Source organism: Grus americana (genome assembly GCF_028858705.1).
Source record: "Grus americana isolate bGruAme1 chromosome 26 unlocalized genomic scaffold, bGruAme1.mat SUPER_26_unloc_1, whole genome shotgun sequence".
In the NCBI taxonomy this organism is placed as follows: domain Eukaryota; kingdom Metazoa; phylum Chordata; class Aves; order Gruiformes; family Gruidae; genus Grus; species Grus americana.
In genome coordinates, this window is record NW_026561288.1 from 34,292 (window position 1) to 45,344 (window position 11,053).

Consider the following 11,053-nt stretch of genomic DNA (forward strand, 5'->3'; position numbering starts at 1 on the left):
TAGTGATACCTATCCTAGCCTCTCCTCTCCTTTTCTTCTTTTCCTTCTGTCCTTCTTTTCTTCTTCTCCTTTCCTCTTAAGAAATTCATGCCTTATAAAACCGGTTGTTGCCTTTGCCAGACCAATTTGCCTAGTTGTCGGTTGTCCTAGTCGCTGCTTATGGCAAGTGTTTTACCCGTTATCCGCACAGTTGCCACTTGTTGACACCTAGCCCCTAGATTGTTAATAAAACTCTGTTATATTGTTCCTCTGAGTCATTCCTGTGGCTCATTGCATTGGCAGCTCCGCTGAGCGGGACTCATGCCTTTGGGGGATGAAAAGATTCACCTCCCTCGCAACCCACCGAGTGCGACGAGACAAGGGGGTTTAATTTCACCTAACCCCAAAACCTCATGGATCCAAGCGCCCCTACGACACTTCATTCCAGATGCAGCTGGGAACATCACCTCGGGTTAAGGTTCTCTAACCCTTGCCATTAGAACACCCTTGAATTCGCTGCTTTTAGCACTAACAAACTAGGCTAAGGAGGGTGACCTTTTTCCAGAGGTTCAGTGACCTTTCCTCAGGTTTCAGTGCACGCTCGGGGAAACAAGCTAGGGCTGCTTTCTTTGCTCTTTCCAGAGGCTCATCAGACGTCGCCTGAGGGTTGTGAACATTCCCGCAGCTCGGGCCCCGCTGAGCCTGCTGCCCTGCTGCCCAGCCGCACAGAGGCTTTTCTCCGCCGAGATACCATTTGACCTGGTCTGGTGGGGAAGTTTTGGTCTCGTGCCCTTCCCACTGACAAGTGCAGATCATCTTGTGTACTGGATAACCCTTCTTTTATGATTCTGTGATTTTCTGAGGAAGATTTCTTAGCTCTGCTGTAGGAGGCGGGTACAATTCCAATCAAGCAGACGCGTTTCAGATGTGCTGTTTCCTTCCTCAAGGGCTTTTCTGGGAGGGGTAGGAACAGAACATGCTTGTCCTGACCCAATCGATTGTGTTTTCCCTTTTCTGCCTTTTCCTCTCAGGAAGATCAGGTGATGAAGAGACACACACCTTTTCAACAGAGACGGTTAGCAGATGGGCTGTCAGTGTCCTTCTACTGCATTTGCCTTGTCACCACAGACTCAACCAAGAACCGTTTGTTCTTCTTCACGGTGAGACCTAGTGGTCTGATGACTTCTGCGTGACATAGTGGCTTAGGAATCCTTCCCGAGGAGGGCACAGGGGTTGCAGAGCACATGGCATCAGAGGACTGACGGGGACAGCCAATGTCCATTTTTTGTAGCGGTATAGTTTTTCCCTTTCTTACTGCACAGAAGCCATGTGCCGGCACATTCTTTGGATCTAGTTTGCCCTACTGAATCATCCGCTGTAGTCATGACTTTGAAAGCTCAGCTGACCCCAACGCGCATCATTCCTCATGCTTTTGCTTTCCAGAGCTGCACTCAGAAGGGCCTGCTGACCACGGAAGAGAGGTGGCCGTGCCACGCCAGACAGATGTGCCTCCTGAAAGACCCCTGCTGTGCTCTCCACCGTGGCAGAGCCAGGAGGAGCCACGGCCAGCAAGCAGAAGGAGGAGAGGTATGAGGCAAAGCCAGGCTGACAAACCCTGTTGCAAGGCCTCTCATAAGCAAAACCAGTTTTTGATGCAAAACCAAAGCAGACACATGTAGGAACTGCTCCGCACAGAAAATATAGCACGGTGAGGTTAACTGCAAAATTAGCAAGGCTGCTTCTCTTTAGGCATTGGTTGTGCCTCTTTCCGCTCAAAACGACGATGTTTAGGAACACTGTGCCCTACAGAAGTAGAATGCAGCAGGAGAGGAGTTGGGAAGGGGGCTGTGAGCAGCAATAGAGTTCAGGTGAGCAGCAAGCCAAGCTTGCCAATGCTGCCTGTGGTAGTGGGATGGGGTGAGTGACAGCCTTGGTGCTCCAGCTGTTCCGTGGCACAAGGGGAGCTGCGCTTGCCTGCTCACCTAACAATGCCAACACTCTCCCTCATTCTTGCCAGAGCCCAGCTCTGACGTTGAAAACATCCAGGCACTGCTCCAACACGGAATGTGCCAGGACGGAAAGCTCTTTCTGGCTCTCGCCTTCCCTTGGCACCCCTATTGCGACATGGAGCAATCCTGCGTTTCAACTGCATTCACTGCCGTTCAGATCTGAAGAAGTATTTTTACGGGATTTCACGGGACTTTCTCTGTTTGGTTTGTTTACAGACGTGGCTGGAGGCGATGGACATCCAGCTTCCCAGCTGGGTTCCGGGGGTGATGCGCAGGGAGATGGCATGGGTACGTCATGTACATCACCACTCCCTTCTCCTGAGACCCCACCTGGAGCACTGCATCCAGCTCCGGGGTCCCCAGCGCATGAAAGACATGGACCTGTTAGAGCAGGTCCAGCGGAGGATCCCAGGGCTGGAACAGCTCTCCTGTGCAGAAACGCTGAGAGAGTTGGGGGTGTTCAGCCTAGAGAGGAGAAGGCTCCAGGGACACCTTACTGCGGCCTTTCGGTATGTAAAGGGGGCTCACGAGAAAGGCACGGCGAGACTTTTTACCAGGGTCTGTAGTGACAGGAGAAGGGGCGAGGGTTTTAAACGGAAAGAGGGCAGGTTTAAATTGGATATGAGGAATTGTGGTGGGTTGACCCTGCCTGGAGGCCAGGTGCCCACCAGAGCCGCTCTCTCACTCCCCTCATTCACTAAACAGGGGAGAAAAGGCATAACGATATACTTGTAGGTCGAGATAAGGACAGGGAGAGATCACTCACTAATTATCATCACGAGCAAAACAGACCAAACTTAGAGAGGGAATTTATCTAATTTATTACTAGGCAAAACAGAGTAGAGGAATGAGAAAATAAAATCAACTCTTAAAACACCTCCCCCCACCCCTCCCATCTTCCCGGGCTCGTCTTCACTCCCCGCTTCAACCTTCCCCCCCCTCAGTGGCACAGGGGGACGGGGAATGGGGGTTGTGGTCAGTTCATCTCACGGTGTTTCTGCCGCTTCTTCATCCTCAGGGGGAGGACTCCTCTCATCGTTCCCCTGCTCCAGCATGGAGTCCCTCTCACGGGGTGCAGACCTTCAGGAGCAAACTGCTCCAGCGTGGGGTCCCCCACGGGGTCACAAGTCCTGCCAGCAAACCTGCCCTGGCGTGGGCTCCCCTCTTCACGGGTCCACCGGTCTGGCCAGGAACTTGCTCCAGCGTAGGCTTCCCACGGGCCGCAGCCTCCTTCAGGTGCCTCCACCTGCTCCAGCGTGGGGTCCTCCACAAGCTGCAGGTGGAATCTCTACACCCCCTCATCCTTCCTCCATGGGCTGCAGGGGGACAGCCTGCTTCACCATGGTCTTCACCACGGGCTGCAGGGGGATCTCTGCTCCGGCGCCTGGAGCTCCTCCTCCCCCTCCATCTGCACTGACCTTGGTGTCTGCAGAGTTTCTTACATCTTCTCACTCCTCTCTCCGGCTGCAAAAGCTCTCTCTCTCTAAGTGTTTTTCATCTCCTTAATTATGTTATCACAGAGGCGCTGATTGGCTTGGCCTTGGCCAGCGGCGGGCCCGTCTTAGAGCCGGCTGGCATTGGCTCTATCAGACACAGGGGGAGCTTCTAGCAGCTTCTCACAGAAGCCAGCCCTGTAGCCCCCGCTGCTACCAAAACCTTGCCACGCAAAACCAACACAGGAATAAACGTTTTACGCTGAGGGTGGTGACACAGTGGCTCGTGGTGCCCAGAGAAGCGGTGGATTGGGAGTGTTCAAAGTCAGGCTGGAGGGGGCTTTGAGCAACCTGATCTAGTGGAAGATGTCCCTGCCCATGGCAGGAGGTTGGACCAGGTGATCTTTGAAGGTCCTTTCCAACCCAAACCATGCTATGCTTCTATCCTTTTGCTGCCTACTGGGGGAGGACACAACACCGTGGGAGATGCCTGGGAGGAGTCCCAGGGAGCTAGCGGGCATTGACCTGCCTCCAACATACACAAAACTGCTCAGGTAGCTTCCTTGGAGGAGTCCAGGGCTGCTGAGGTTTTTTTCCCTCTTGCAGCAAACGCAAGACAATATCTTTATGTTCCTCTGCGGACATGGACTGCTGTCAGGACCCGCTCTGCGGGACAGCCAGCAGCTCTGGGCTCGTGACAGTAGTGCAGCTGCGAAAGGTGCAGGTTGTGTTACGACTGCTGTGAGCAGGAATATGGACCCAGGCCTGTGGTGTCTGGTGATGGGTGCTGAATTGGGCTGTCCCTTTGGCAGTGGCAGGCTGGAAAGCTTCTGGACAGGGGACATATTTGAAGGAGCAGAATCCAAGGGCCAAAGTCCCTCAAAACCCTGCCAAGAGCTACAGAGCACAACCAGGGCAGGAGGGCAGGGACCGGTCACCTTGCCAAGTGCGCACAGATGTGGGAGCAGGGTTGGACCATCAGTGCGAGGGCAGCACAGAGTCATCCACTGCTGATTGATCTGGCACGCTGACATTTTACTGCTTCCTCATTCACTACACAACTTCCCTTGAGTTAAATCCCCTGCATAGCCTTTCTGGAGAGGGGAGAGTTAAATGGACCACACAGCTTCTGTGGTGAGGCCTTGCAATTTCCCTGGGACCCCAGGGCCAGTGCTTTGTCACGCCGAGCAGCAGAGAGGGCACAACCTCCGTGAGACCCCTCCTGGTGCCGGACGTGCTCGGGGGAGAGGCCGTCCTGCATCTCCTTGGCTCTCCCCGCATCTCCTGGGGCTCAGAGCCATACCCGTCCACCACGCCAGGCACCCTTCCCATGCCATTGTCACTGCTGTCCCCATCCCTGTGCTCGGCACTGGCCCCAGCCCCACGCTCGACCCTGGCCTCCGCGCTCTATGAGAGCACTACCCCTCAGCTCGGCCCTGGCCCCCCATTCAGTGGGGTCCCCAGCCCCATGCTCAGCAGCACCCACGTCCCATGCTGGCATGGTTTAACCCCGGTAGGCAGCTAAGCCCCACACAGACGCTCACTCACTCTCCTCTGCAGTCTGACGGAGGAGGAGAGAATCAGAGGGGTACACATGCAAAACCTCATAGGTTGAGATAAAGACAGTTCGCTAAGGAAAACAAAGCAAAACAAAACAAAACAAAAAGAAAGCAAGTGATGCAAAAAACCACAGTTGCTCACCACCAGCTGACCGATGCCTAGCCAGTCCAGGAGCAACAACAGGTCGCAATTTCATTGCTGAGCACTTTGCCATAAGGTATGGGACTGGTCATTTGGGGTCAGCTGTCCCGGCTGTGTCCCCTCCCAGCATCTTGTGCACTCCCAGCCTACTCACTGGCGGGGCTGTGTGAGAAGCAGAAAAGGCCTTGACACTGTGCACACACTGTTCAGCCATAGCTAAAACATCAGTGTGTTGCCGATGCTCTTTTGCTCACAAATCCAAAACAGGGCACCGTACAAGCTGCTATGAAGAAAATTAACTCTGTCCCATCCAAAACCAGTATCCCATGCTCAGCGCTGTCCCTAACTGCACACTCAGTGAGGTCCCCATCTCTGTGCTTGGTGCCACCCCTGTCATTCGCTTGCAATGTCCACAAATGCCAAACTTTGCAAGGTCCCCTGCCCTTTGCTCAGTACATCCTAGTCCACATCCCCGTGCAGTTGGCCCCGTTCCCGTTCCCGTTCCCGTGCTCGGCACTTTAGGCGTGCCTGCGATCACCAAGGTCCCTGCCAGCACGTGCAAGGCTGCCTTGCACAGAAGCCCAGAATGGTTGAGGTTGGAGGGTGTGGCGGTGTGCTCCCCCCACACCTGAAGCCACAGCCACCAGTGGGGGTCACGATGGCTGCATCCAGCTTTCGCTGGACTTTGGGGGACGGATGGCAACACGGCAGCCGGGGGCTGTCTGGAACAGTGACCCAGGGGTCTTGCTGGCACGCAAATACGACTAGCAGTCAATCATCTTACTCGATAAATAGTGGACAGCCCCTCGCCCACTGAGCTCTCCTGCACGGCCGTGGGCTGCACGCCAGGATCTCCCCTTGAGTATTAGGTTACTCTTTGAGGTGGAGAGATTCCTTGCCACAGCAGATCCTCAGTAAGCGATCAATTGCACGCTAAACTTTGAAATCTCAGCTAAGTGATATAAAGGATTGATTGCGCGTATATAATCCTTTAGGCATATACTGTTGATCAAGACTTGCACTAGGACTGGATCCAGCCGCACCTAGACTCAGAGCTCTAACTAAGAAGGAGTTTAGAAAGCAAGGAGGTCCTTTCTGAACCTCATGACTCAACAGGAGGGTCTCCCTGGCAGTTTTGTCTCGCCCTGTCCTCTCTGCAGTAAATAATCAAGCGTACTTTGCCATCGAATCTTGTTAAACCACTAACCATTGTCACGTTCGCTACCATACTTTGTTAAATCCCTGGTTTATATCACTAAACATATTGCTGCTGCTCTCTCGCCAGTGAAGCGCATGACTCCACCTGCAACAGAGGAGCCCATCTAGTCCAAGCACCTGCTGAAGCAGGGTCCCCTGGAGCAGGCTGCTCAGGCCCTTATCCCGCTGGCTTGGGCCTGTCTCCAAGGCTGGAAACTCCACAGCCTCTCTGGGCGACCGGTGCCAGCACTGCAGCCCCGTACGGGTGCAAAAGCAGCCACCCCCCTGACCCGGGTGCCGAGGTGGCCGTGTCACAGGGGGCGGCAGGTAGCCGAGGGCACCCCTGCCCATACTGGGGGCACAGACAGACGAGTGCTGGTGATGTCACAGTGGCCACTGTGACCCGTCGCCAAGGCCTGGATAAAGGGCTGCTGGGCTCTGGCCTTGCGACCTGGCGAGGTGAGGAGAGGGCAGGGGAAGAAGGGGCTTGCCCAGGGCTGCCGAGGGAGGAGGGGAGCCGCACTCCTTGGGGCTCCGGGGCCTGCGATACAAGCTCACCGTGTCCCACTGCTCTCTAAGGGTTGGCAGAGGAGTGTGCAGAGGAGAAACCCCGGCACTGCTGCGGCAGAGCCTCTCCAAGCACTTGCTGTCCATGTGCACCGCGTTCGCGATGAAGCAGCAGGACCCCGACTCGAGGGAGCAAGGTGAGAGCGAAGTATCCCTCCCCACAGCTCCCCATGGCTGGCAGAGGGGCTGTCAGGGCAGTCTGCATCCGGCCAAGCTAGGCCAGCTAGGCATGGACAGAGCCAGGGCTTTGGGGGACGCTTCCCTCAGCCCTGCAGAGGTGCTCATTCCCAGCGGCATTTGCTCTCTCCCCTCCAGCATGCATGCTGTGTCGCCGGGCAGAGGCTGACCCGGATATCTGTGGGTGCAAAAGCGCAAAGAAGGGGCTCTGTGCCCACACCTATTGCCTGGTGAGTTGTCCTGGGGCTCCGTCCGGCTTTCGGCCAGGGATAGTCCCCTCCTTGCTGATCTCATGAGCTCCTGGCCTCCTCTGCTCTGCAGTTCCTTGCCAGCGGGCTTTTTCCACAAGAGAGCAGGAACGGGTTTCTCACTGAGGACACCAGACGCGCAATCCAGGAGGCAGCCCAGAAGGTGAGCATCTGGCAAGAGCCGGGAGGCTTGTAGCAGGAGAGGCTTGCGGGAGCTCCACCTGGAGCCCCGGAAAGAAATCCCAGCCCTTCCACCAGCTCTGGGACAAACGCCTGCTCCCAGCAGCTCCGCAGAGGCTCCGGCACAGGCCAAAGCTTCGTGGACCAGGCCGATCTGCGGGCTGTGAGCCAGCAATGCCCACAGCCTGCGCCCGGCCCGGAGGCGTGGGGCCAGCCACGCAGGCCCTGAGCCTGCCGCTGAGGGGGGCTGCTCTGCTCTTTCCAGCGCTGCTTCGTTTGCGGCGAGGCGGGCGCCACCATCACCTGCCAGCAGAAGGGATGCGACCGCAGCTTCCATCTCCCTTGCGCCTCAGAGGGTGAATGTGTCACCCAGTTCTTCGGGCTGTACAGGTAAGGGCTGCCGGCCCTCGTGCAGGAGCCTCCCCACCTACCAGCAAGCGAGGAACCCACAGGGACGCTTCCCATCAGCTTGCCACAGCCCGAGCCTGAGCCCGGACAGGAGCTGGGGCTCCTTCACACCTCCTCTGCCCTCCTCGCCGTCACCGGGGAAGGACTCGGCACTTGTCACCTCACCTTGCCCATCCCTTCCATCCTTCTCCCAGGTCCTTCTGCTGGGAGCACCGCCCAGAGCAGGCAGTGCAGGCCGCTCCAGAGCACAACACCACCTGCATCATCTGCCTGGGCCTCGTGGAGGACAAAAAGTCCTACCACACCATGGTGTGCCCAGCATGCCAACACGCCTGGTTCCACCGGACCTGCATCCAGAAGCAGGCTATCCATGCCGGCGTCTGCTTCCGCTGCTTGCGTTGCCAAAGCAAAGATGAGTTTGTGATGGAAATGCTCACCATGGGGATTCGAATCTCCAAGAGGTTTGTTTTTCTCTTCCCGACTCACAAGATGTCAGGCGCAAGCGTGGTGCCAGGCCAGGGCAGGCCTGGCCGCCTGCTGTCCCCTGACTCTTTGTCCTCTGCTGCGTGGAGGAGCTGGCAACAGGGTGTGGGCAGAAGGGCAGGAACGGCCTGGATCTGCCTGATGCTGGGGCAGCTGGGGCTCAAGACTTTCCCTTCCTTCTCCAGCAGACAACCGTCACGGGAGAGCGACCAGGCATTTGGACTGGTGTATCAGAGGCACATCCGCTGCAGTGCCAGCAAGTGCCTTTGTCTGGGAGGCAGGGAGCAGGCAGAGGAAGAGGGGTGAGTTGCCAAAGCAGCGATCTAGGGCTCTGCATGGGATCTCTGTCTCCCCACGTGCTCAGGGAGGAAGGACTAAGAAGAAGGGTTCTGCCAGGCAATCCGGTGCTTGCAACACTTTGTCCTCACAACCAGCAACCCCTTTGCTTCCCCAGGTCCTGGCAAATGCTCCTGTGTAGCTCCTGCGCAGCCAAAGGCATCCACAGGCGCTGCTCCTACCTGAGGAACAGCGCAACCACCTGGCAGTGTGACTGCTGTGCTGGCCTGGGCCCTGGTAAGAGGCAAAGCACCCGGGTGTCCCCCGCGCTGGGGCCAGGGGCCAGGCTAGGCCTGGTAGCAGGGACTTAGGTTGGGCTTGGCTTCAGGAGGGCTGTGGGCACCACGATGGCCTCTCCTGCCCCGGGGCTGGGTGGCCGTGCTGCTGACCTTCCTGCCCCCCCTCGCAGGCGCCAGTGACAAGTCAGAGCTTGCCAGCATCAGAACCGCCAGCCAGGCGGCATCGGGGCTGTCCCATGGCTCCCTGGTGCCTGAGAGCAGCAGGCCCAGCACCATCACCTACACACCACCGGGGCCATCCCGCAGCTCCCCAGGGCCTGAAAGCAGCAGCCGCTCCAGCCACCTTGGGCCAGACCGCATCCGGCACCGCTCGCGGTTACAACGTCGGGCGCAAAAGCCATACAGCCGGCCTGGCAAACCCCGTGGGACCAGCCACGTGCCAGCTCCAAGCGTCGAGCCGAGCAGCCCCAGCACTGCCTGGCAGATGGCGCTGGGGCTGTTCCTTGGTGTGCTGGCGCTCCAGAGGAGCAGCTCCACCTCTGCCAGCCAGGCAGCGTCGGGGCTGTCCCGTGGCGCTCTGGTGCTCGAGAGCAGCAGCCGCTCCAGCCACCCTGGGCCAGACCGCATCCGACACCGCTCGCGGTTACAACATCGGGCGCAAAAACCATACAGCCGGCCTGGAAGATGCTGCTGACCAGTCGTGCGCCAGCCCTGAGTGCTGGCCCCCATGCCCCAGCACAATAAAGTTGGCTGCTCATCTTAGCTGCACTGGGAGATCCCACACTCGTTTGTCCATCATCCTCCTCTGCCCTTCTCAAGGGCCAGTCTTAGGGGATGGGACTGGGGGTCTCCCTGCTCTTCTCCCCCAGGGTTGGCAGCATCTTCCCCAGACCGGAATTCCTCCCTATGAGCTGGCCTTGGCCAGCTGCCCAGCACCTTGCCCATGTGCTTCAGGCCTTGCTGGCCCCGGGAGGCTGCAGTTCAGTGTCACTCCGGAGCAGCGCTTTCCCCCAGTGGCATGCTCACACGCACCCCCCCCTCAGCCCCATTGCACCCCTCCTCTCTACCCCTTCCCCACTCCCCTGCGACAGCTCTCCCCCACCTCCAGGCGCAGTGCCGCCGTCCCACAGGGCACTCCTTGGTTCTTTCTGGACTTGGGGGACTGTCGGCAGGCTTAAGGTGTGCCCCTGGGCTTGGGGGTTTTTCGGGGGGGGGTGTAGCTTCTGAGCCTGGAGGTTGGTGCCAATTTGCAGGGAAACTTCAGGGTTTGGGGATGTTGCTGTGTCGGGTGCATGCTGCCAGGTTTGGGGGGTGCTGCCAGGTGTGGGGTGCCTCTGGATTTAATGTTTGTTCCTGGATTTGGGCAATGCTACCAAGTCTAAGGGTTATCTCTGGTTTGGGGGGGGTGAAAGCAGCACCGGCTCCAGTGGAAACAAGCCCTGCTGTCCCTGCAGCAGTGCCAGCAGTGCATTTCGTAAGGTGCTGGGCACCGGTGTGGTCATGCTCCACGCTCTGGCTCGTGGTTTCAGCAGCTCGGGTAGCCGGCTGGCCACCCTGGAGAAGAGCTGGGGTGCCACCCTCAGATGTTTTTCACTTGCTGTGTTTGAGGTGAAATTACGTCTCTCACGTCTGGAGTACTTCAGGAGAGTACACACCACGCTGCCTGCCCCGCCCTGGTAGTAAATGATGTGTTTCTCTTTGGAGTTTAATTGCCTTATTCCTTCTTTTGGTCCTCTGGTGCAGATCACTCGGCGCCAACGGTGCAGGCTGATTGTCGCATTGCGCCTGCTGTTTTGCTTGGCAGTGCTGCAGGAGGGAAGCTGGGCAGTGCTGCTCCACTGCCTGCTGCTGGGGTAGCTGTGGAGGAAAGAGGCTTTAGGAAATCCCTTCCCGAGTGCAGCTGAAGCTCAGGAGGTTTTCTGCCAGTGGAGCTGCTGTGGCACTCACAGCACTTGGCGAGGTCTCGGACTTTTCTTGGGCTCGCTTTAGTTTCTGCTCTGTGTGAGATTGTTGGCAAGCATGGAATCCGCGCAGGCAGCCTGTGCTCCTGGGGAATTGTCTTGTTGCTTTTTGTCACAGAGCGGCTTGTCAGACAA

General features: G+C 57.6%; 2 protein-coding genes across 2 annotated transcripts; both read left to right on the forward strand.

The window, feature by feature from the left end:
• The first annotated feature begins 6,850 nt into the window (after window positions 1-6,850).
• Window positions 6,851-7,579, forward strand: LOC129200012 (PHD finger protein 7-like). Its single transcript, XM_054811269.1, has 3 exons — window positions 6,851-7,023; window positions 7,202-7,293; window positions 7,385-7,579. Exons 1-3 carry the CDS (start codon window positions 6,972-6,974, stop codon window positions 7,505-7,507), a joined length of 267 nt encoding a protein of 88 aa, XP_054667244.1. The 5' UTR covers window positions 6,851-6,971; the 3' UTR covers window positions 7,508-7,579.
• An 86-nt stretch (window positions 7,580-7,665) lies between these two features.
• On the forward strand, window positions 7,666-9,137 carry LOC129200010 (PHD finger protein 7-like). The gene is given in 5 exon segments (XM_054811267.1): window positions 7,666-7,693; window positions 7,734-7,881; window positions 8,094-8,360; window positions 8,571-8,684; window positions 8,837-9,137. Coding segments are annotated over 5 exon segments (858 nt in total).
• Window positions 9,138-11,053: the final 1,916 nt, after the last annotated feature.